This window comes from Cucurbita pepo, chromosome 3 (assembly GCF_057944985.1).
Source record: "Cucurbita pepo subsp. pepo isolate OVF chromosome 3, ASM5794498v1, whole genome shotgun sequence".
In the NCBI taxonomy this organism is placed as follows: Eukaryota; Viridiplantae; Streptophyta; class Magnoliopsida; order Cucurbitales; family Cucurbitaceae; genus Cucurbita; species Cucurbita pepo.
Window position 1 is genome coordinate 18,494,643 of NC_141800.1, and position 19,697 is coordinate 18,514,339.

At 37.0% G+C, this 19,697-nt stretch overlaps 3 protein-coding genes, 2 long non-coding RNA genes and 1 other non-coding gene across 7 annotated transcripts; 2 read left to right on the forward strand and 4 right to left on the reverse strand.

Moving 5' to 3' along the window:
* Positions 1–21: 21 nt before the first annotated feature.
* On the reverse strand, positions 22–5,665 carry LOC111790632 (uncharacterized). The gene is made up of 2 exons (XR_015420248.1): positions 5,356–5,665; positions 22–547 (listed from the first exon to the last, which is right to left on the reverse strand). It is a non-coding gene; the product is annotated as an uncharacterized LOC111790632 (long non-coding RNA).
* Positions 4,432–4,571, reverse strand: LOC147793336 (small nucleolar RNA Z247). The gene has a single exon (XR_015420516.1). It is a non-coding gene; the product is annotated as a small nucleolar RNA Z247 (small nucleolar RNA).
* A 705-nt stretch (positions 5,666–6,370) lies between the features above and the next one.
* Positions 6,371–8,109, forward strand: LOC111790636 (cytochrome B5). The gene is made up of 4 exons (XM_023671624.2): positions 6,371–6,517; positions 6,623–6,724; positions 7,471–7,537; positions 7,638–8,109. Exons 2-4 carry the CDS (start codon positions 6,638–6,640, stop codon positions 7,946–7,948), a joined length of 465 nt encoding a protein of 154 aa, XP_023527392.2. The 5' UTR covers positions 6,371–6,517; positions 6,623–6,637; the 3' UTR covers positions 7,949–8,109.
* A 449-nt stretch (positions 8,110–8,558) lies between these two features.
* Positions 8,559–10,333, reverse strand: LOC111790624 (protein SHOU4-like). Its single transcript, XM_023671609.2, has 4 exons — positions 9,942–10,333; positions 9,452–9,607; positions 8,957–9,168; positions 8,559–8,873 (listed from the first exon to the last, which is right to left on the reverse strand). Exons 1-4 carry the CDS (start codon positions 10,257–10,259, stop codon positions 8,648–8,650), a joined length of 912 nt encoding a protein of 303 aa, XP_023527377.2. The 5' UTR covers positions 10,260–10,333; the 3' UTR covers positions 8,559–8,647.
* A 126-nt stretch (positions 10,334–10,459) lies between these two features.
* Positions 10,460–19,523, forward strand: LOC111790638 (uncharacterized). Of its 2 annotated transcripts, XR_015420361.1 has the most exons (4): positions 10,549–10,738; positions 13,725–13,783; positions 18,910–19,056; positions 19,458–19,523. It is a non-coding gene; the product is annotated as an uncharacterized LOC111790638 (long non-coding RNA). The 2 variants fall into 2 exon arrangements; XR_002814511.2 differs by lacking the exons at positions 18,910–19,056; positions 19,458–19,523 and having other exon boundaries at positions 10,460–10,738.
* On the reverse strand, positions 11,947–13,331 carry HB-12 (homeobox 12). The gene is made up of 2 exons (XM_023671616.2): positions 12,894–13,331; positions 11,947–12,812 (listed from the first exon to the last, which is right to left on the reverse strand). Exons 1-2 carry the CDS (start codon positions 13,236–13,238, stop codon positions 12,462–12,464), a joined length of 696 nt encoding a protein of 231 aa, XP_023527384.1. The 5' UTR covers positions 13,239–13,331; the 3' UTR covers positions 11,947–12,461.
* Positions 19,524–19,697: the final 174 nt, after the last annotated feature.

Sequence of the window (19,697 nt, forward strand, 5' to 3'; positions counted from 1 at the left end):
AATACGGATGTAATCCTATAATTAAAAACAGAACACAATCCATTTTATTCTCATAAGATAATAATATATATATAATATATATATATATATAGATATATAATATAATATTATTTGTATTTTCTTTTTCTAGAGTATTGCGTGGTGTTGCTCCCGGTCGCCGGTCCGGTTCCGGGAGAAAGCGAGGTGCAAACCGGGGTCACGGTGAGCCAAAGATGCATCGAAAACAAGGGAATTGTTTAGGCTTTGAAAATTGTTGTTCAGAAAAGTGGTTGTGGGCAGTGATGAGGAAGCGGGTGCTTTTTGGGCGCCGGCCTTGTGGTGTTTAGAAGCGTCCTTGTCTTGGTCGTTGAGAGTGTCGTCGACGTTGCTCACTACACCCCTCGCCGTCTCTTTCTTCTTTACAACATGTCCCCCTTCCCCTTTTGAGGACTCCACAATTTCCATCACCGCCCCAACATTTTCTCCCGCGATGTTTATTGCATTTGGCTGCTGCGCCTTCTGCGTCTTGCCCTTGTGGACCATCGCCTTCTGTTTGGGCTCGGGTGACCTGAGTTCAAAATATGAACAAGTTTTAAGATTTTTAGAAGTAATGGACCTATATTACAAAAGGGTTAGTGTTGGAATTGTTAGATTGAATGGCACGATGACCTATATGGGTCACGACCTCATGTATTTATAGATGCGTATAATGAAGATTACATTCCAAATCTATGATTTGGTAACAAACCATAAAATCATAGATTTGGTAACAAACCCTTCAAATCATAAACTAGTAAATCTTAGACTATTTTAGTATATACAGTTATGATCTATTTTAGGTTTAACACCCCCCCTCAATCTGGACGATGTACTACTAAGTTCAGATTGCGCCTAAAATAGCTAAAAGAAGGAGCTGGCAGTGGCTTTGTCATGATATCGGCGAGCTGATCCTTGGAAGATATGAGTCGAACATCAAGCTGACGAGTCGATACTCGTTCACGAACGAAGTGATAATCAACCTCAACATGCTTCGTCCGTCGATGAAAGATTGGATTGGCGGATAGGTAGGTGGCACCAATGTTGTCACACCATAGGCTAGGCGCTCGCGCTTGCGAGATCCCGAGCTCACGCAAGAGAACTTGGATCCAAATTAATTCGGCAGTGGCATCAGCAACCGCCTTATATTCGGCTTCCGTACTAGAACGAGAAACTGTCGATTGTTTCCTCGAACTCCAAGAGATAAGATTGCCACCAAAGAAGATCACATAGCCTCCAGTGCTTCGACGATCATCAGGATTCCCAGCCCAATCAGCATCTGAAAAGGCACTCAACAAATCAGTGCTGGACTTTGTAAGACACAAACCCATATCAATAGTGTCATGTAGATAACGGAGAATTCGTTTGACTGCCGCCCAATGTATAGAAGTCGGAGAGGACATGAACTGACACACTCTGTTGACACAGAAGGATATATCAGGACGTGTCAGAGACAAATATTGGAGAGCACCAACGACACTTCGATAGCGAGTAGTATCCTCAGGTGAGAGCTTTTCACCACCATTCAATAACAACTTCTCACTGGGAAGCATAGGTGTGGGCACACCTTTGGAGGTGAGCATATTGGTTCTGGCTAATAAATCTCGAATGTATTTATGTTGTGTCAGAATAAGTCCACTAGAAGTATGGCGGACCTCAATCCCAAGAAAATAACTCAAAATACCAAGATCCTTGACGGCAAAATCATCCTGAAGCTGTGTAAGAAGTTTCTCAGTAGCCGTAGAAGATGAGCTGATGATAATAATATCATCAACGTAGATGAGAATATACATCTGAATGCCCGTTTTGTTAAAAATAAAAAGAGAGACATCAGCCTTTGAAGGTGTAAAATCCAGCTGTAATAGTTTGGAGCTAAGGCGAGAAAACCAGGCACGCGGAGCTTGTTTAAGGCCATAAAGCGACTTATCCAGCTTGCAGAGATAACCAGGGTGTTGAGAATCCACAAATCCAGGGGGCTGCTTCATATAAACATCTTCATTAAGAAGGCCATGAAGAAAAGCATTTTGAATATCAATCTGCCGAATAGCCCAACCACGAGAAATAGCAAGAGATAATAAGAGCCGAATGGTAGTGGGCTTAACAACTGGACTAAAGGTATCATCATAATCGACGCCATACTGCTGTTTAAAACCTTTAGCAACCAGGCGTGCTTTGTAGCGATCAATAGAGCCATCTGGCTTTTGTTTGAGTTTGAAAACCCATTTGCAATCAATAACGTTAAGACCAGCACGAGGAGGAACTAAGTGCCATGTCTTATTTTTTTGAAGTGCCTGAAATTCATCATTCATTGCCTGACGCCAGAGGGGATGCTCCATAGCAGTAATATGTGAAGTAGGTTCAGAGGCAGAAGACCGAGCTACAAGATATGTTACTGTTCCATCTGTACGCACCTTGGGTTTCTTGATATTGTGCTTCAATCGAGTACCATACGGATGAGTAGTAGGTGCAGAATCCACATTTGAGGGGACGGCCGTATCAGCCGTTGCGAGGGGAGCAACCGATGCTACAGCAGTTGGTTGACCAACGGCCGAGGATTCGACCGGGCATTGCGCAATATCATCTGCTGGCGGAGAAGCCGATGCCTCAATCATTGGCGGAACAACCAACGCCGATTCGAATGGCAGCGACGCGGAGGATTGTTGCGGCAATTCCGAAGCTGATGTAGACACCAAATTTTCTGCATCCAAAGAGTTAGTAGGCCCAGACATATGCATGTGATCATTCTCCAAATTAGTACTGCTATTACCCAAATGCAAGGTGCACAAATCAGGGGCATTATGCGTCGACTGCATGATTGGGGAAGAATTAGGTGAGGCTCTCTTGAATGGAAAAACATTTTCATCAAATATGACATCTCTAGACATATAGACACGACCAGAATCGGTGTCAAGACACTTATACCCTTTATGTGAAGAACTGTAGCCTAGAAAGACACATTCCTTTGATCGAAAAGAGAGCTTTTGTTTGTTATAAGGACGAAGATGAGGCCAACAAGCACACCCAAAAATTTTTAATAAGGAGTAATTTGGTGGGGTATGAAAAAGAAGCTCTAAGGGGCATTTTTTATCGATGACACGAGTAGGAAGACGATTGATGAGATATGTGGCTGTAAGAAACGCGTCGTCCCAAAATTTAATAGGTACATGAGCATGAGCTAGAAGGGCTAGGCCAGTTTCAACAATATGACGATGCTTGCGTTCAGCAGACCCATTTTGTTGATGTGTGTGAGGGCACGAAACACGATGACCAATTCCAAGGGAACGAAAAAATGTGTTGTGAATTTTCTGATATTCCCCACCCCAATCAGATTGAACCCACTTGATTTTAGTATCTAGGAGGCGCTCAACATGAGCTTGGAATTGCAAAAATATACGAGGAGCTTCTGTACGATCATGCATCAAATAGATCCACGAAAATTTACTGAAATCATCAATGAAACTAATATAATATTTAAAACCCCCAACAGATGGAGGTGCAGGGCCCCAAACATCCGAAAAAATAAGTTCCAAAGGTGACGAAGACCTATGGGAAAAACTAGTATATGGTAATCGATGACTCTTTGCTAACTGACACGCATTACAAACTGACAAAGATGACTCACTAGCACACGAAATATTATTTAGACGCAAAATGGATTTTATTACTTGAGATGAAGGATGTCCAAGACGAGCATGCCATTGGGCGTGAGTAGTAGATCTGCTCACCAAGGCGTGCTTGAGATTATCGACATCGGATGGCTTAATAGGATAAAGACCAGATTCACACCTCCCATTTAGGAGACTTTTCCTCGACTGTCGATCCTTTATAGAAAAATGCCAAGGATGGAATTCAAAAAATACGTCATTATCACGAGAAAATTTATGAACAGAAAGAAGATGTTTGGAAATTTCAGGCACATGCAAAATATTACGCAACGCAAGAGGACGAGTAGCAGTATTAATTAGAGAATGACCAGTATGCAAAACACGCAAACCTGCTCCATTGCCGACTTGAACTTGTTCACCTCCATGATAACGTTCACGCACAGCGAGACGATCCAGGTCACTGGTGATATGGTCCGTAGCGCCTGTGTCGCTGTACCAATTTGGGTCAATCTTGTAAGAGGAAGTAGCCGCCAGTGCCGTAGGAGGAGCAGAAGAAGGTTCATCTTGATAGGACTCATCCATCCTATGCCAGCAGCGGATAGCAGTATGCCCCACTTTGCCGCAGATCTGGCAGGAAGGACGAGCAGAAGGGCCACGACGATCACCAGCAGGACGAGAGGGTGCATAACCTTGAGAACGACCACGACCGCGATCCCTACGCCCACGATTCTTCTGCTGACCACCACGACTAGCATAATTGGCAGAAGATCCAAGATTTAACTGAAGTTCAGCCTGGTGTTGTAGTTGGCGAGCTTCATACGTCATTAGATGTGCAAACACATCATCAAGGGTGAGGGCTTCACTCTTGGTAGTCATTGAGGTGACGAAGGGATCATAGTCAGGGCCAAGACCAGCGAGAAGATACGCGATCACATCATCATCCTGCAAGGCAGAGCCGGCGGCGGCCAGCTCGGTGGCTAGCCCTTTGATCTTGCAAAAATAATTTGCAGCAGATTGATCTCGTTTCTTGGACGTGGCAAGCTCAACACGAATCTGAGTAGTGCGAGCACGAGTTGACGATGAAAACATCCGCTGCAGGGTATCCCACGCCTCCTTGGACGTAGTAGCGGCAACCACATCATGAAGAATCTCCTCAGACATGGAGGAGAGAAGGCCGCTAAGGACTTGTTGATCCTGATCATACCACTGATTATAGGCCGGATTAGAGACCAGCTCAGCACCAGCAGCAGTTGAGGAAGGGATCAGCTTGGCAGGTGCAACATTGGTGCCATCGAGGTAGCCCATAAGCTTCGTACTCCGTAGGTAGGGGAGGAGCTGGGCACGCCATATGATGAAGTTGTTTTTGGTTAGACGAATTGTGACAACATGGTGTAGAGGGATTGGATATTGTTTAAGGCCAAAAGTCGCCATGGTAGTTGAGACGGTGTTGGAGATGGTGGATGGAGAGGAGGAAGAAGACATGGCGAGGAGTTTAAAAAATAAACCTTGGCTCTGATACCATGTTAGATTGAATGGCACGATGACCTATATGGGTCACGACCTCATGTATTTATAGATGCGTATAATGAAGATTACATTCCAAATCTATGATTTGGTAACAAACCATAAAATCATAGATTTGGTAACAAACCCTTCAAATCATAAACTAGTAAATCTTAGACTATTTTAGTATATACAGTTATGATCTATTTTAGGTTTAACAGGAATATGATACTTAGAGTTAGTGTTGGAGGCGATCCGCGGTGGAGAAGCAGGACGGGGCTCAGTGGTGGGCGAGGTAGGTCGGGGTTCCGTTGAAGGATAGCGCGGGGCGGGGGCAGTGGGGCGGTTGACCGAAGAGAAACGGTATAAGGAACGACCAAAGCGAGCGGCCATAATGAAAGGAGGAAGATATTATATGGGGAAATGAATCAATGAGATGGGAGTGTTGAGTTTAGGGTTATTTATATTAAGAGCCCAAGACAACATTAAGGACAAGAGAGACAGATTAGAAGGAAAGTATCAGATTCAAAACTCACGTATGCTCTACAAAAGCCCTTTCTATTAATTAATTCCCATTTGAGCCCGTTGGAGGGCTATCCAGCCCGAGGAACAACCTCCCCTTAATCGAGGGCCAACTCCTTTCTATAGATCTAGCCTCCCTGAAGTCCTTTGAGTGAATACATGATCATTCCCATGTTTGGCCATGCATACTCCCTCCAAATAATCCTCAACCCACCAGCCCAAGTCAACCTTTGAAAATTAATTGTTTAAGAAATTATTTCTGTGAAAATATTAATAAGTTTGTCAATGGAATACTTGGAAATGTAACTAATTACTATTATTAAATTTCATATAAGGTAAGTTTTCATTAAAGCGGTGAAACGGCAAGTAAGCATAAAACCATTCAATGAACTGTCAAGTATACGTTACAAATAATATACTAAATATATATATATATATATATATATATTTTTGTCAACTAATAAATAATATATTGTGTGAGGTAATTTTATCATGGATGAATTTTAATTTTTACTAATAATGAGAGTATATTGACAAGAATTTAAATATAAAAGATTGATTTGAAATTTTAAAAGAAAAAAACAAAAAAAAAATACGCGTGGCCTAATCAGAATTAATGCAGATACACGTTTTAATCATGCACGACGTGGGGTCCGAAATTAAGGAAAAATTTGGGGTGAAGTTGGTAAAAATATATGAAAACAAGGACTGAAGTGAAATTGTTGCAAGAAAACAAATCCATTCGCGGGGTGTCATTTAGCCAGCGAAACCGGCCAGATAAAAGTCGCAAGAAATGGCTGGTAGTGGTAGTCAATGGAGAAGAAACCGTGCTGATTTGTGCTGTTTCTCCAATTTCCTTCAACGTTCATTCTGTAAGTAACCCCACATTCTTCCTCGGTTCTTCCGTGTTTGATTCCTCTGATTCTCCAAGTTAATCGACTGCTTCATTGTGGATTGAGCTTGATTTTCCTTTGCAGTTGAGTTTTTCAGAAATGGCTTCGGATCCTAAGGTTTTCGTCTTCGATGAAGTGGCTAAACACAATCACCAGCAGGATTGTTGGGTTATAATCTCTGGAAAGGTCTGATTCAACAATCTCTCTTCTAATCTTCATTTTGTGTAATTTTTGGTTTAGAACTCGAATCGTATTTGCCAATGGAACAGTAGACTTAAATGAGATCCGATAGACGGATGGGAGATTGAGCCTATTTGTTTCTTCATCTTTCTCCTAACAATTTTTTGAACTCATTACTCGAGAAACGACAGGAACTTGTTCTTCATCTTTTCTTCTGATGTGAAATCAGTTGTTGAGGATTAAAACATAAATCCTATCCATGTGTGAGACGTATTTCGTGGAATTCATTTAACAAGCACTTGTTCAAGAGGAAAAACTCTGGTATTGTAGTTTGCAATGAATCTAAGCTCCAACTTTCATCAAAGAAGAATTTTAGGCCTCAAAGTTCTTTTACGTTTAACAACATAGGAAGGAGATTTGATTTCCTCACTTAATCACATTTTCTCTCCCTTTAAACACCGATTTGGCCTCAAACATTCCTTTTCGGTCCATTTGCTCGAAATTTACAATTTAAACAACCATGCTCGTGAAATTCACTAATTCAACCACAAAACCGTGCAAAATCTTAGTCCTGCGAATAACAGATTATGTGTACTATCAGTTATCTCTGTATTCGTTCTTCTCCTAGATCTACCTAAAATAAGACACTTTCAATTTGGGTGATAAGATTTGTATTTTTTCTATCCTCTTCCTTTATATTGCTGTTGTGTTTCGTTGCCTTTCCCCAAAGTAGTTTTTGTGATCCATGTTAGGTGTATGATGTCACCTCCTTTCTAGAAGATCATCCTGGAGGTGATGAAGTCTTGCTGTTAGCTACTGGTAAGTCCAACTTGATTACTTGTTTCTATTTGAAGATATCCAACAAAAATAATCACACCACGTTATGAATGATTGGAGAAACAATCTTGAATGTGTGCAGAAAGAGATGCCACTGATGATTTTGAAGAAGTGGGACACAGTTTAACTGCGTCAGAGCAAATGGAAGAATATTATGTTGGTAATCTGGACATGGCTACCCTTCCAAAGGCAGGTGCCAATCGACCACCAGCACCCCAATCGGGGACAGCGACAACAGCAGCAGCAAAACCAACGGCGGCAGCACCACCACCAACAACAACAACGTCATCAGATGAATCTCCAGGATCTTTGATAAAAGTATTGCAAGTTCTGATTCCCCTGCTGATTTTGGGTATTGCATTTTATATGCAATACTATGGCAAGAAACAGTAAGCGAAATTTGTCCAACCATAGATGCCTTGAGTTTTGCAATAAGCCAGAGCTGTGTATGTTCTGTTGAAGACATTCTTTGTTATCTATCTAGGTTTCTCAGCCACAGCCTTCTTGCTAATATCTGAGAAGGGACTTTTCATTTGCCTCTTCTTCATTCCTTATCCTGTTTTTCTGTCTTTTGTTCTACAATATTCAACTTTCTGTGCATGATTTAACATCATTAATTCACCAGGTATATCAGGTTCAATGAAGTTGAAATAATGGGTTGTCTAAAGTGGGCTCATTCTCACTTGCACCCATCAACCTTTGAGATATCAATCTACTAAACTATGTATAGATTAATATTTTAATTAGTATAATTGAACTATCTATATATTTTCGATATAAAACACATCTATGAAATTTTTTCTTGAACCCGCTTTGTCATTTTTGTAGGAGTAACATTGTTTATTTCTTTTCTCAACTGTTTAAATAAATATTCATGATTATTTCTAAAATACTTATTTCTCGTTTTAACTCCTAAGATCTATAGTTTTAGCTGATTAAAGCAGTGAAGGCTGAAACCTACGGACACGAACAAATGTAGCTCTGGAAACGAAAGGCGCAGAGATAGATGAACTGAAAGAAGATCAAAATTACTAATGATAAGCAAAAGGTTAGGAAGATTAAAATTTCCATCTACAACATACTGTTCAAGTCTCATATATCAGCCAACTGTTCTTGCTGACATAACGATCCCCGAACGAGCGGAGGGCCAGACGTCTGTGAGACCCCAAGGACTAGTCCATCAATATCAATGGGAAGAAGAAGTTTCCGCCATGAACATCCGGTAGAGATTGCATCTGGAGGTTGAACTACTGTTAAATGACCGTTACTCTTATGCAACATTCCCATTACAGACACCAAGCTCCCTTCCTGAACATATCTGCTAAAATCACATGGAATTAGCTACTGAAATTACGGCCAAACATAGTCAAACAAACAGGTGCTATCACGACAAGCGGTTACCCCTCTTCAAGTCGAAGCACTCGAGCTTCGGTAGAAAGGTTTCGGTCTCTCAGCCATTTTCTCAAGGAAGAGGACAGAATCTTACGGTGTCTGGTAGTATTAACAAGCTTGCTCTCAATAATAAGAGGAACCAGTTTACTACCTGGGCCAGCCTGAACCATAGCTCTAATACCAGTTTTTCTATCAGTTACGTAGAAATCCGTGGAGAACCTCTGCCAGGTAGAAATACCAGCACTGCGGTATTAATAATCTTAAACACATACCCATCACAACAAAAACTGATATCAAGGTCAAATAAAAATCCCAAAATGAGCAGATAAGGATGTCAAGATAATGAATACAACTGGAGACATTTGAACCATAAAGAAAAAATGGAGCTAAATGACATTTCTTTCACTTCATGCAGTAGCTTCCAAACAACATAAAGTGACATTGTTGCAAGAAAACAATAGAAACAAAGAAACGAAACGTTTGTTGGGAGTGGAATTTGCATACCTCACTGTATGCTAACTTCCAACCACAGTAAGGTTGGGTGACCTTCTGAAAAACCAGAGACATTCCTCTATATTCATATAGAGAAGTAGAAGCATAAATACACCCACTAGCCTTTTCATAGGATGATTCAAGGGAGACACTCCCGCACGAAGCAAACTGAATATGAAACAGCAAACAACATTAATCCTCCAATTCATCTGCAGGGTACTTAAGAACAACAATAAAATGAAATCCCAAAGAGCTGACATCAGCTATGTAAATGGTTTGAGTCTCCAAAATGTTACGGTCACAAGCAAACGTTTTACAATCATCAACTCAACGGAAACATTTTCAGAAACTCTCATACGAATTGCTGAAAGGGAAAACAAAAATATGCAGAAACAAATCACACCCATGAGCGGTGGCTATTGAAAAGAGAAAATACAACCTACTCACGAAAATCTGATAACCCATTAAGCTGAAAAGGGAGAAGGAATTAGAGAAGGAATACCCCTGTAATCTTAACGAGTTGACCTTCGCAGGCAAGTGTGAGGTCGGAGTCGGGAAAAGAGTGAAGAAATGAGAGCATTGCAGCTTTGGAGGAGAAGTAGAGGCTATTCCAGAGGGCGAAAGCAGAGAGAAAGATGGCTAGAAGGAGGATAGAGACGAAGAAGAAGGCGTTGTGAACCACGGCGAGGACGAAAATGGAGACGGAAAATCCCAAAATGAAAAGGGGTATGAGAATGTAGAGAGCGGCGGAGGGAATGGGGTTGCAAGCGGTGTAATGGTGGTGTTTTACGGTGGGAGCTGCAATGGAGAGGTCGCTCATTACTCGCTCGTCTGTCGTCTCTGTGCAAGAGAATCAGCCGAAGCGAGGGGCAGTGCGGTTAATTGGTACCATAGTCAAACGGCTTCATTGCTTTTTTTTTTTTCTTTTTTTTTTTTTAATTTTTTTTTTAAATAACTATTTATTTATTTCTTTATTTCATTAAATTACCTTTTTGGTCTTAGAGGCAACTTACATAATTGTCTATGAAAATATGGAAAAACTTTACAATTTCTGAAAAAAAAAAATTATTATTATTATTTTCAAATTCTCTCAAAATTCATTTTAAAAAGTAAAATAAGTACCGCCAAATAATTGAGTATTTCTGATTTTTTTTTTTTAATTGACGATTTGGGATCTGGCAGTGATCGTCTGCATTAGGTTCAGAACCGCGCGTTTATATTGCCAATTCCAGCGGGAAATCGTGGAGCTTCGGCCTCCTGTTTCTAAGATCGAAAGAACAGAAGCTCCCAATGCTAAAGGTTTGATCCTCTTCTTCCGACATTTTCAAATTCAGTTCAAGTTTTATTATCATGAAATTTCTTTAAGGAATACCGATTAAGTTGTGCTTAACTGTTGTTATTGCGTTGGTTTTACTTGCATTTTCTTTGTAACTTAGAAAGATAAGAGTATGATTTAAGTAAACAAATAACGATGTAGGTTGGGATTCTACATATAGAATTGGGAGACTCGAATCTAGGCCGTGAAAGTGGCATTTAATTCGTCCTAGAATTGAACTCACTATAGCGATAAATGCTGCCTTCATTGAGTTTCTCCGTGAACCCTAGAAATTATGGTGAGCACTGAGCGTTCATAAAAGTTTGATCTAGTACAGGCGGTGAGCAGAGCACTTAATGTTAAGGGGGGAGACCACTTGTTTTCAAGCGCGAGTTCTTTTCCACTCGGTTAATGTTATTAAAAAGAAAATGAAACTTAATTTTCAAGGTCATAAAAAATTTGTTTCAAAATCTTACTTCTGCCATTGGCTTTCAAGAACAAGAGTTATTATGTTCTTATCAAGTAATTCTGTAAAACTTACCTTCTTATCTGTAGTTAACATGAACTTAGCTAGTTGAAATTGAAGAAAGGGGACGAATGTGCTTTTTATTTAAGAAAAATGTTGCCAGTGGATAAATCTTGTCTGCTCATAAATAATAGTTGACGTAGATGGAAGGATGAAGTGGGACTGGTCATTAAATTTGAGGGCTAGAAGAGGATTCAGAAATTGGATGAAGTGTGTACTAGCAAAATGATGAAGTACAGGGCTCATTTTTGCATTTTGTTGATAGAAAACAAGACTTCAAATTCATGATGTAAAGTTTTATATCAACCATTCGCTGATTAGCATTCTCAAGCCTTCTCCGACTAGGATTTTTTGAGGGTTATTTTATCTAAGCCTTTTAGTTTTTAGGTGGCCGAATATGAAGTTACATTGACTTGCTATTACTGTTTACGTTTTAGATGATGTTTAGCATATCTTACATGATTAAAAGATCTTCTGAAGAACCTACGATGGAAAAGACGGACATCTTCTAGCTATTTTCAGCATAGGAATAATCTCCATGATATCAAATTCGACCATTAAAATCCTAGAGTTTACTGACATTATTCCTTTGGTTTCCTTATGTGCTGGGTTAAATCTTTCGTGAGATGACACTAATACCAAAGAAGCACCACAAAACTGAGAATCTTTGTGTAAAGTGAGCACTACTTCTTGTTCATAACTGAGCATATGAATATAGAGTTGCATAGTCACCCCCCATCCCTATCCCCAACCAACCAAACAACGAAAAGGGAAGAGAAAAGAAAAAAAAAAAACAGAAGAAGAAAGGAACTCTCACACACTGCAAGCACTCCAGACTGCACCCCTGTCTGCATATGAGCATATTGTTTCAGTTTTCCAAGGCAGCACTCTTTGCCGGTGGTATTTCCTAGCGTTGCTCACCGAATTTTTTGGTTATACACAGAATATTTTCTGACTTCTATCTGAAGTTATGGTGAATTTTGGAGCATCAGTGCTTGAAACAACCACATTACAATCATTGCTATCCTTGATAGAAGACGCTATGCTCTGAACTGTTCCTCGTCCTTTGAGCCGAAATCATTGCTAGGATGATCTATTTAAAAAAAAAAGATTGGAATTTTATTTGTTTACAGATCCTTTATGGTTTTTTTTTGTTTTTTTTTGTTTTGTGTTTCTACTTTTCACGACCAGAAGTCCCACCACTGGCCATTGGTATTGGACTGACTGAAAAGCCCTTCAGACTCTAAATTGCTCCAATTTGGTGTTGATATCAAGGAGCCCTGAGTAGGTTCCCTGAACTGGGGCTCGTCTAATCCAAGATAGGCTTCCTTTGTGCCACTACCATAGTTGGAAAGAACCTCTAGTTCATGTTCTGATTTCTCCTCAGCTGACACACAAGGTTTTACTTCAGACTCATACTTTGTTCTGTGGCCATTTTCAGACTTGCCATCAATAGTTTCTAAGGAGAGACCTCCCCTGCAGCTCTCAGTTTCCTCCATGGACCTCTGCACGAGATCATTTAGCTTCTGCAACTGGCCGAAGTAAAGAAATAACAATGATTAGCAAAAACTAGAAACGGACGGTGTTTTTCTATAGAAACAAAGAACAAATACCTGTATAGCCAAAGCTTGCTTTTCCTTCTTAAGAGCTTCAAACCGGGAAACTAGAGTGTTGTAATTAGCTCGTAAAACGCTGTAGTCTCGTTCAAGCTGCTTTGACTTCCATCTAGCTCTCTTGTTTTGAAACCATATTGCAACCTGGCGTGGATGCAACCCCAGCTCTCCCGCTAGCTGCAACTTCTTTCTGGGCTCAAGCCTTGACTCAGACTCGAAAATTGACTCCAATGATTTGATCTGCTCTTCACTGAACCTTCTTCTGTTCATGCTTTTTTTTCTCATGCCAAAAGCCTCTGCCATGGATTCTGGAGGAGAATATTCGGCATCATCATCATTTAGCATGCTGCTTAAGATTCAATTTGGACACCACAAGGCTTTATTCCAAAACCTGGTGTTAGGAGAGTGAATGATTTGCAATATCTCTAATAATATTTGCTCACTTATTTTATGCATCATTTATATCCAAGTCTGGTGGGGTCCTTGATAGAAAGAGAGAATTTCTTTCTTGGCTAGGGAAGGTTATTATTTTCTCCTCTGTTTCGGATAATTCTATTGGCATTTGCTTTGCTTCCTCGGATTTTTGTTTTGTTTTATTTTTAATTTTTGTGTGTGTGTGTGTGTGTGTGTGTGTGTGTATTCAGGAAAAAAGAAAAAGTATCGTATTTTATGATTTGTTTTTCTTTTTTGTAATAGGATCTGAGTAGCCTTGTGAATGTAATTAGATGTATATTACAAGTATTTTGTTTTTCTAATTTGTTTCAGAATATATTGTGCATAGCTTTTAATTAAAAGTATTTACCAATCTTTTTACGTTATTTGACTATACAGTTGAAGCCAAGCCGTAGACCAGACCTTGAGACAACTTTAGGCAGGGGGAAAATAATGAGGTACTTGATACTTCATAGCTTAATCTTTGTTTTACGGGTTCATTTAGAGCCCCTTTAATACCTAATTAGTTTTTCTTTTAGTTTAGGTTTTAATTTTCTGTTTTTTTAAAAAAGGAAAGTTCATTTGATAAGTAATTTAGTTTTTGTATTTAAAATTTTAAAAACGTTTTTTTGACTCCTAGAAATCTTGAAATTTGTGTAATTTACTGGAACAAAATATTTTATGTGTAATTTTAGAGATGACAGACCTAAAGAGTGTATATTGTATTGAATTAGTAACAAAATTACTCAACTATTTTTTTTATTTTTTTATTTTTTAAAAACAGTTGTACAATTTGTGATATTCTTACTTCTTTTGTTTAAAAAAAAAAAAAAAAATTGTTGTGAAAAGCTATAAGAAATTTAACAAAGGTAGACATTGCTACATTTATTTAAGTCGACCAAATTGAAATTCAAAGTGACAATTGACATTTTATATTAAATTGAGGGGGAAATAGTTAGGATGTTGGAGAGAAAAAAAATTGTGAACCAAACTAGGACTCTGCCAGACCCGGTTATCCCATTTTTTTAAAAATATTATTATTATTAAACAAACATAATATTTAAATTGGCAGTTTTATTATTTAACAACTTCATTAATTTGATATGTTTGAACCATATAATTGAATATTTGGACGACAAAAATTGACAATTAGATAATTTGATAGGTTAATCATATTATTATTATTATTATTATTATTCTTACTACTATTGTTTTTTTATTATTATATTAGGAGGCTCAAGAAGTTTCTCTTTAAATGAAAATTTTTCGGTGAAATACTAAAAATTAACTATTTAATTTTCTTTTTTTTAAAAATCTTCCCATACATTTTTTTTTAAAAAAAAACAGGAATTGATTCTATAGGGGGAACTTGATCCCTCTAAATTTGAGAATGAAAAATAAATTTGAAAACCGTTTAAAAGAATTAACAGTTTTAGGAAATTAAAAAATCAAAACACTAAGTAAGAAATGAACAAAGATTTCTTGTGTTCAATCAAATTATCCACTTTCAAAGTGATAATAAGTATTTTATGATTAATACTTAATTATTATAGTAAATTATTAAATATATTAGTATATCAATAATTTTTGTCAATCTTATTGATTTAAGTCTTGTCCATATCTGCATAATAGTTAATACCAAATACATGAATCATGTCCCTTCCATCCCACTCATATTTTAATATTAATGTTTTGACATACTTTTTATTTAGAAAATTTTAATAATTTAAAAATCGGTTCTAGAGCTTTGTAGTTTATTTGAAAAATAAACCAAGAATATTATGGGGATTAGGTTGAGTCACCGTAGCATGGGACCCCACTTTAGCTTTCTTTATTTCCTTAAAATTCAAAAACCCTGTTTTTTTTTTGTTTTTTTTTTGCAAATTAAAAAAACAATAATAAATTAGCAACCAATAAGATAAGTTGCCCAAGGACAAGTACCCCTTACCTGTCACACGACAGCCAATGGGATGTCGCCATATGCACCAAAGTCAAGCTTAGCGTCTCGACACGTCTTTCATCATTTTGTGTCCGGTGACGTGGCGGACTGTGAGTGGATTATGGCTGAGTTACTTGTCTAAATACTCGACACGTTTCAGGGTCTTGCTTTATCAGCTTCCGAGTCTTGCAAGGCAACAAATTACTCGAGTGCTGGTTTCTCTCTTTTTTTCCTTTTTTTTTTTTCTTTTTTTTTTCTCCTTTCCTTAAGCAACTTCTGCGTGCTCGCCACGTGGAGTGATTTCAACCGTAGCTTTTTGAAAGAAACGTCGCAGATATTTTTCTTATATTAATTTTATTATTCTTATTTTGGTTAAAACAACGTTTTGAAATTTTGTTTCCCTTTACTGTACTACGAGGTTTTGGAGTTGGGATTTGAAAAGATTTTTAATTCACATAAGGTTATCAAAATTCACAGTGAACTTGGCAAAATTGTTTAAATTTTACGAGTTTCAATGTTACCAAATTACGTTTTAGTTTTGATAAATTTATAACTTTTACTTTAAATTTGAATAATTATTGCAATTTTTACTCTTTGAATTATTTCCATTTGAAAGGTTTAATTGATTTTTTTTTTTAATATATTTTATGTTTAGTATGAAACTAGTGATATTTAATAGAAAAGCAATGCTAAAATATAGCCATTTCAAAATTAAACTAATAATTTATGCCCCATGACTACCTTTTGCATAAGTTGCTTTCAATGGATAAACCATTCCTTTTCACTGAACTAATACGGTTGAAAGCTGTGTATAGAGAAAAGCAATTTAATTATTTTATTTTCCACATTATGAAAACCACTAGTTGATGTAGCTTGTTTTTAATTTATTGGGAAAGTTGTGACATAGTTCAGTATATATCATATAGTTCTATTAGAATTTGATGCATTTTATTTTTTGTTTTTTGTTTTTAACATTTTGTAATTACAAGAAGTAGGTAGTTCAGTATATATCATATAGTTTAGTAAACATTTTTATCAAACAAGATATTGACATCATTCCTATTAGAATCTGATGCTTTTTTTTTTTTTTTTTTTTTTTTTTTAACATTTTGTAATTACAAGAAGTAGGATATATGAACTTAAACCTACTGAATACGGTCAGGGTGTTTGTAGCTCTAAAATTCTTACTCTTCACACATCTTTTGCCCAATATAGATTCCAAGAAATCTTAGCTTGTCTTGGATTATGTTGACCAAACTTAGTTAAACAAAACTTCATTCTCCTGAGCAGCACAAAAATCCAAAAAGTATAAAGAACATAAAATTCTTTCTCATGCCTTATTAAAGAGCTTGGCCAGGTGGGTTGTTGATAATGAATGAGGAATAGGGGTTGATGTCATTGGTTGAGGTAATAGTGTGTAATCGTATAGTTCCCTTGGCTTTCATTTTCACAAGGCCGTGCCTCCTCTTCTCTTCAATATTCCACCCTCCAATTGTCAGTTCCTGAGAGAGAGACAGAGAGTGACGCCTGTTTTTATCTGTATTAGGCGGTTTGGGCTTGAGTTGTGATAAATTCGGATCACTTATCCTGTTTTTGCTTTGGGGGTAAGATTTCTGAACACAACCAATCTGAAACTTCAGAGTGGCAAAAACCAATGTTATCCCAAACAAAGTCAAATTTGTGTGCTGGAGACGACATGCAATAAAAAACTGCCACTTCAAAACCCCTCCCCTCACTTCATCTACAATACCCCAAAGGATTGGATTAAGCTTCATGGCGTAAAGAGGGAGGCATTGTCATTTTTGGGCTTACATCTCTTTTGGTTTTCTAGTCTGTCTAGGATTAATCGGTAGAGAGTAATAATGTTACCCATCCGTACTTCAAAACCATTCAATTCATCTCAATTTCTCGGTCATTTTTGTTGTTTGGTTGTTTGTTCCTTTATTTTCATATGCTCTTTTTAGCATTCTGCGCCTCTCTCAAACAACTTTTATTTTGGAAGATGTGTTGATGGCAAAGCGGTGTAAAGATTTATACATTGTTTGGTAAAGAGATGGTCGATATGGTTTAAGAAAGGACGTTTGTTATGAGAAGTTGTGAAAGTCCAGAAAATTGTATATAGTTTTGAGATGGGGTTGAGTTGTTTCAAACAAATTAGTACATGGACCTTCTTATAGCTCAAACTCCTGAAGAAATCAAACTAAGCCTAGCTAATTTAGTTCAAACACGTGTCCTTAAGCAAGTGATAAAAGATTCGAATTTCTTTACCAATCACCCCATATGTTCCCATATGTTGATTATATTAGTGAAGGACCCAAATCAAAACCAAAATCATAAAAACTGGTACCCAAACTGAGCAATCTTCTATTAGATAAGTAAATGACTCGCAATCATTTTGGCCCAAATAAGAGACTCAAGATAAACTAGTCTACAACATACTTTATAAACCTCATATAAACCTTCTTAAATTTTTCTTTTTACTTGTTTTTTAATTTATTTAATTCATGTTTTTGTTTTATAGGTACTTATATTTTTTTAAGGTATCCAATTGTTCTTTTGACCTTTAATTGTGTTTAATTGGCTTTTATTTTTTATTGTTTAAAATGTCAAATAGGCCTAATGAATTTATTAGGCATGGAGTTGAATTATATCTATTAAGTCATTAAAATTTTAATTTTGTATTTAATACTTTGATTAAAACATTAAATTTGTGATTTGGGGGCATTTTAGTCATTTAAAATATTAAGTTTTTTTTTTTTTTCAATAACAAATACATTTTGCTTTTTTTTAAATGCAGCATTAAATTTGGCTAATTATGTTGTTAACCCAAAGATGTGGAAAATCATTCGAATTCAACTGTCTTTCAGTTTTCTTTTCTAAAGCCTCTCTTTTAAGTTATGATTAATTATTCCCAAGTATTTAATTGGTTAATATACATGACGAGTGCTTCTTGAGAGCATGCTACACAACACATAAGAATAACATTTAATAACTTTTTAATACACTTATTCAAACATATTTCTATTAAAATTATATTTTTGGAAGAGGAATATATATATATATATATATATCTGGAATAAATAAAGAAATGTTACGGATTTTTTTTTTGTTAGCTGAGTTTCAATTTACTAGTTATTTAAAAAAAAAATTGCGGGGCTCAAATGATTGAGTATTTGGATTATTAGATGGCCAATAATTAGTTTAGCAAGAACTCATCTGATTACCATTTTAAATTGAATAACCTTCTTCTTTTTTTTTTCTTTTTTTTTTTTCTTTCTTTTTTTAACTTTTGAAAGTTACATTCTCAAAATTAATGGTACCAAATAAATATACCATTAGAGAAAAAATAAATAAAGATTTGTTTTTTTTTTTTTTTTTTTTTTTTGGACTTGTTTGATGGATCAATATTTTCAAATTGAACTGGTTCCCCCTTTGTCCTTTGGGCTGTGAACAAAAAGGGCTTTGTTTGGGTGGGTGTGAGAGAGTGAATGAAACTGGAAATGGAATAGTTAGAAAATCTGAGGTTTTATTTAAATATCACCAAAGTTAAACAATGTTAATTTCCAAATTTAAATGTGTGTAAATGAGGCATGAATTAGGATATTTGTAGCCTGCTAATGAAAATTCACATGAAATGATTGGTAGTTTTTGGGTGGCCATGGCTTTTTCAGAAAAATCTACTCAACAGAAATGGTGAAAGCCTAAGACCCAGCCTTGTATGTGTGTGCTGCTGATTCATTTTGCAGAGATCACGTGGTGTGATTCCACTCTCAAACCTACAACTACACCCTGGTACGCTCCCAAACCAATCACTCCCCAATTTTAAATAATATATATATTCCTATTGATGAATAACAACTTAGTCTCCATGATTATTGTTGTGAATTTGAAGAAACAATCTTGTTATATTTTTTTCTGGAAGGATTATTGAAGGTTTTGACTAACACTAACGCAGTGAGATAAGTTAAGGATATTTTATCGTGTGAAAAAAAAAGCATATTTAGGTATGTGTGTAAACGATTATGAGAGAGGGGAAAGAAAAAGGAGGTAATTATGATTCAAAACACAAATATAATTCCCGAAAGATTTTTTTTAAAAGGAAATAAAACCGACCCACGTGATAAGGGAAAGATAAAAATTCAAGACTTTTTGAAGTTTTGAATTCCAAAACTCCCTTTTGAGTGGTTTGACAGAATGGAAGGGCATCTGATTTGAGGAGGCCATGGCTTGTCTCTGTCAACCCATAAAGAAAAAGAAGGGGTGGGGGGGGGGGGGGGGGGGGGGGGGGGAAGAGGAAGAGGAAGAGGAACACCTTGTGTTGTTTGCCCTTTGGATTATTATTTAATTCAAACCCAGATTTCCCTTCATCATCATCTCATCAACAATGTGTCTTTCAATCATCATCATCACTCTTTCTTTCTTTTTTTCCTTTG

Coding starts and splice junctions, on each gene's coding strand:
- HB-12 (XM_023671616.2), bottom strand. CDS start 13,238: ATGCTAAATGATGATGATGCCGAATATTCTCCTCCAGAATCCATGGCA. Junction 12,813..12,893: donor AGCAAGCTTTGGCTATACAG/GTATTTGTTCTT, acceptor TACTTCGGCCAG/TTGCAGAAGCTAAATGATCT.
- LOC111790624 (XM_023671609.2), bottom strand. CDS start 10,259: ATGAGCGACCTCTCCATTGCAGCTCCCACCGTAAAACACCACCATTAC. Junction 9,608..9,941: donor AACTCGTTAAGATTACAGGG/GTATTCCTTCTC, acceptor TTTCATATTCAG/TTTGCTTCGTGCGGGAGTGT. Junction 8,874..8,956: donor GTGCTTCGACTTGAAGAGGG/GTAACCGCTTGT, acceptor TGATTTTAGCAG/ATATGTTCAGGAAGGGAGCT.
- LOC111790636 (XM_023671624.2), top strand. CDS start 6,638: ATGGCTTCGGATCCTAAGGTTTTCGTCTTCGATGAAGTGGCTAAACAC. Junction 6,725..7,470: donor GGGTTATAATCTCTGGAAAG/GTCTGATTCAAC, acceptor GATCCATGTTAG/GTGTATGATGTCACCTCCTT. Junction 7,538..7,637: donor AGTCTTGCTGTTAGCTACTG/GTAAGTCCAACT, acceptor GAATGTGTGCAG/AAAGAGATGCCACTGATGAT.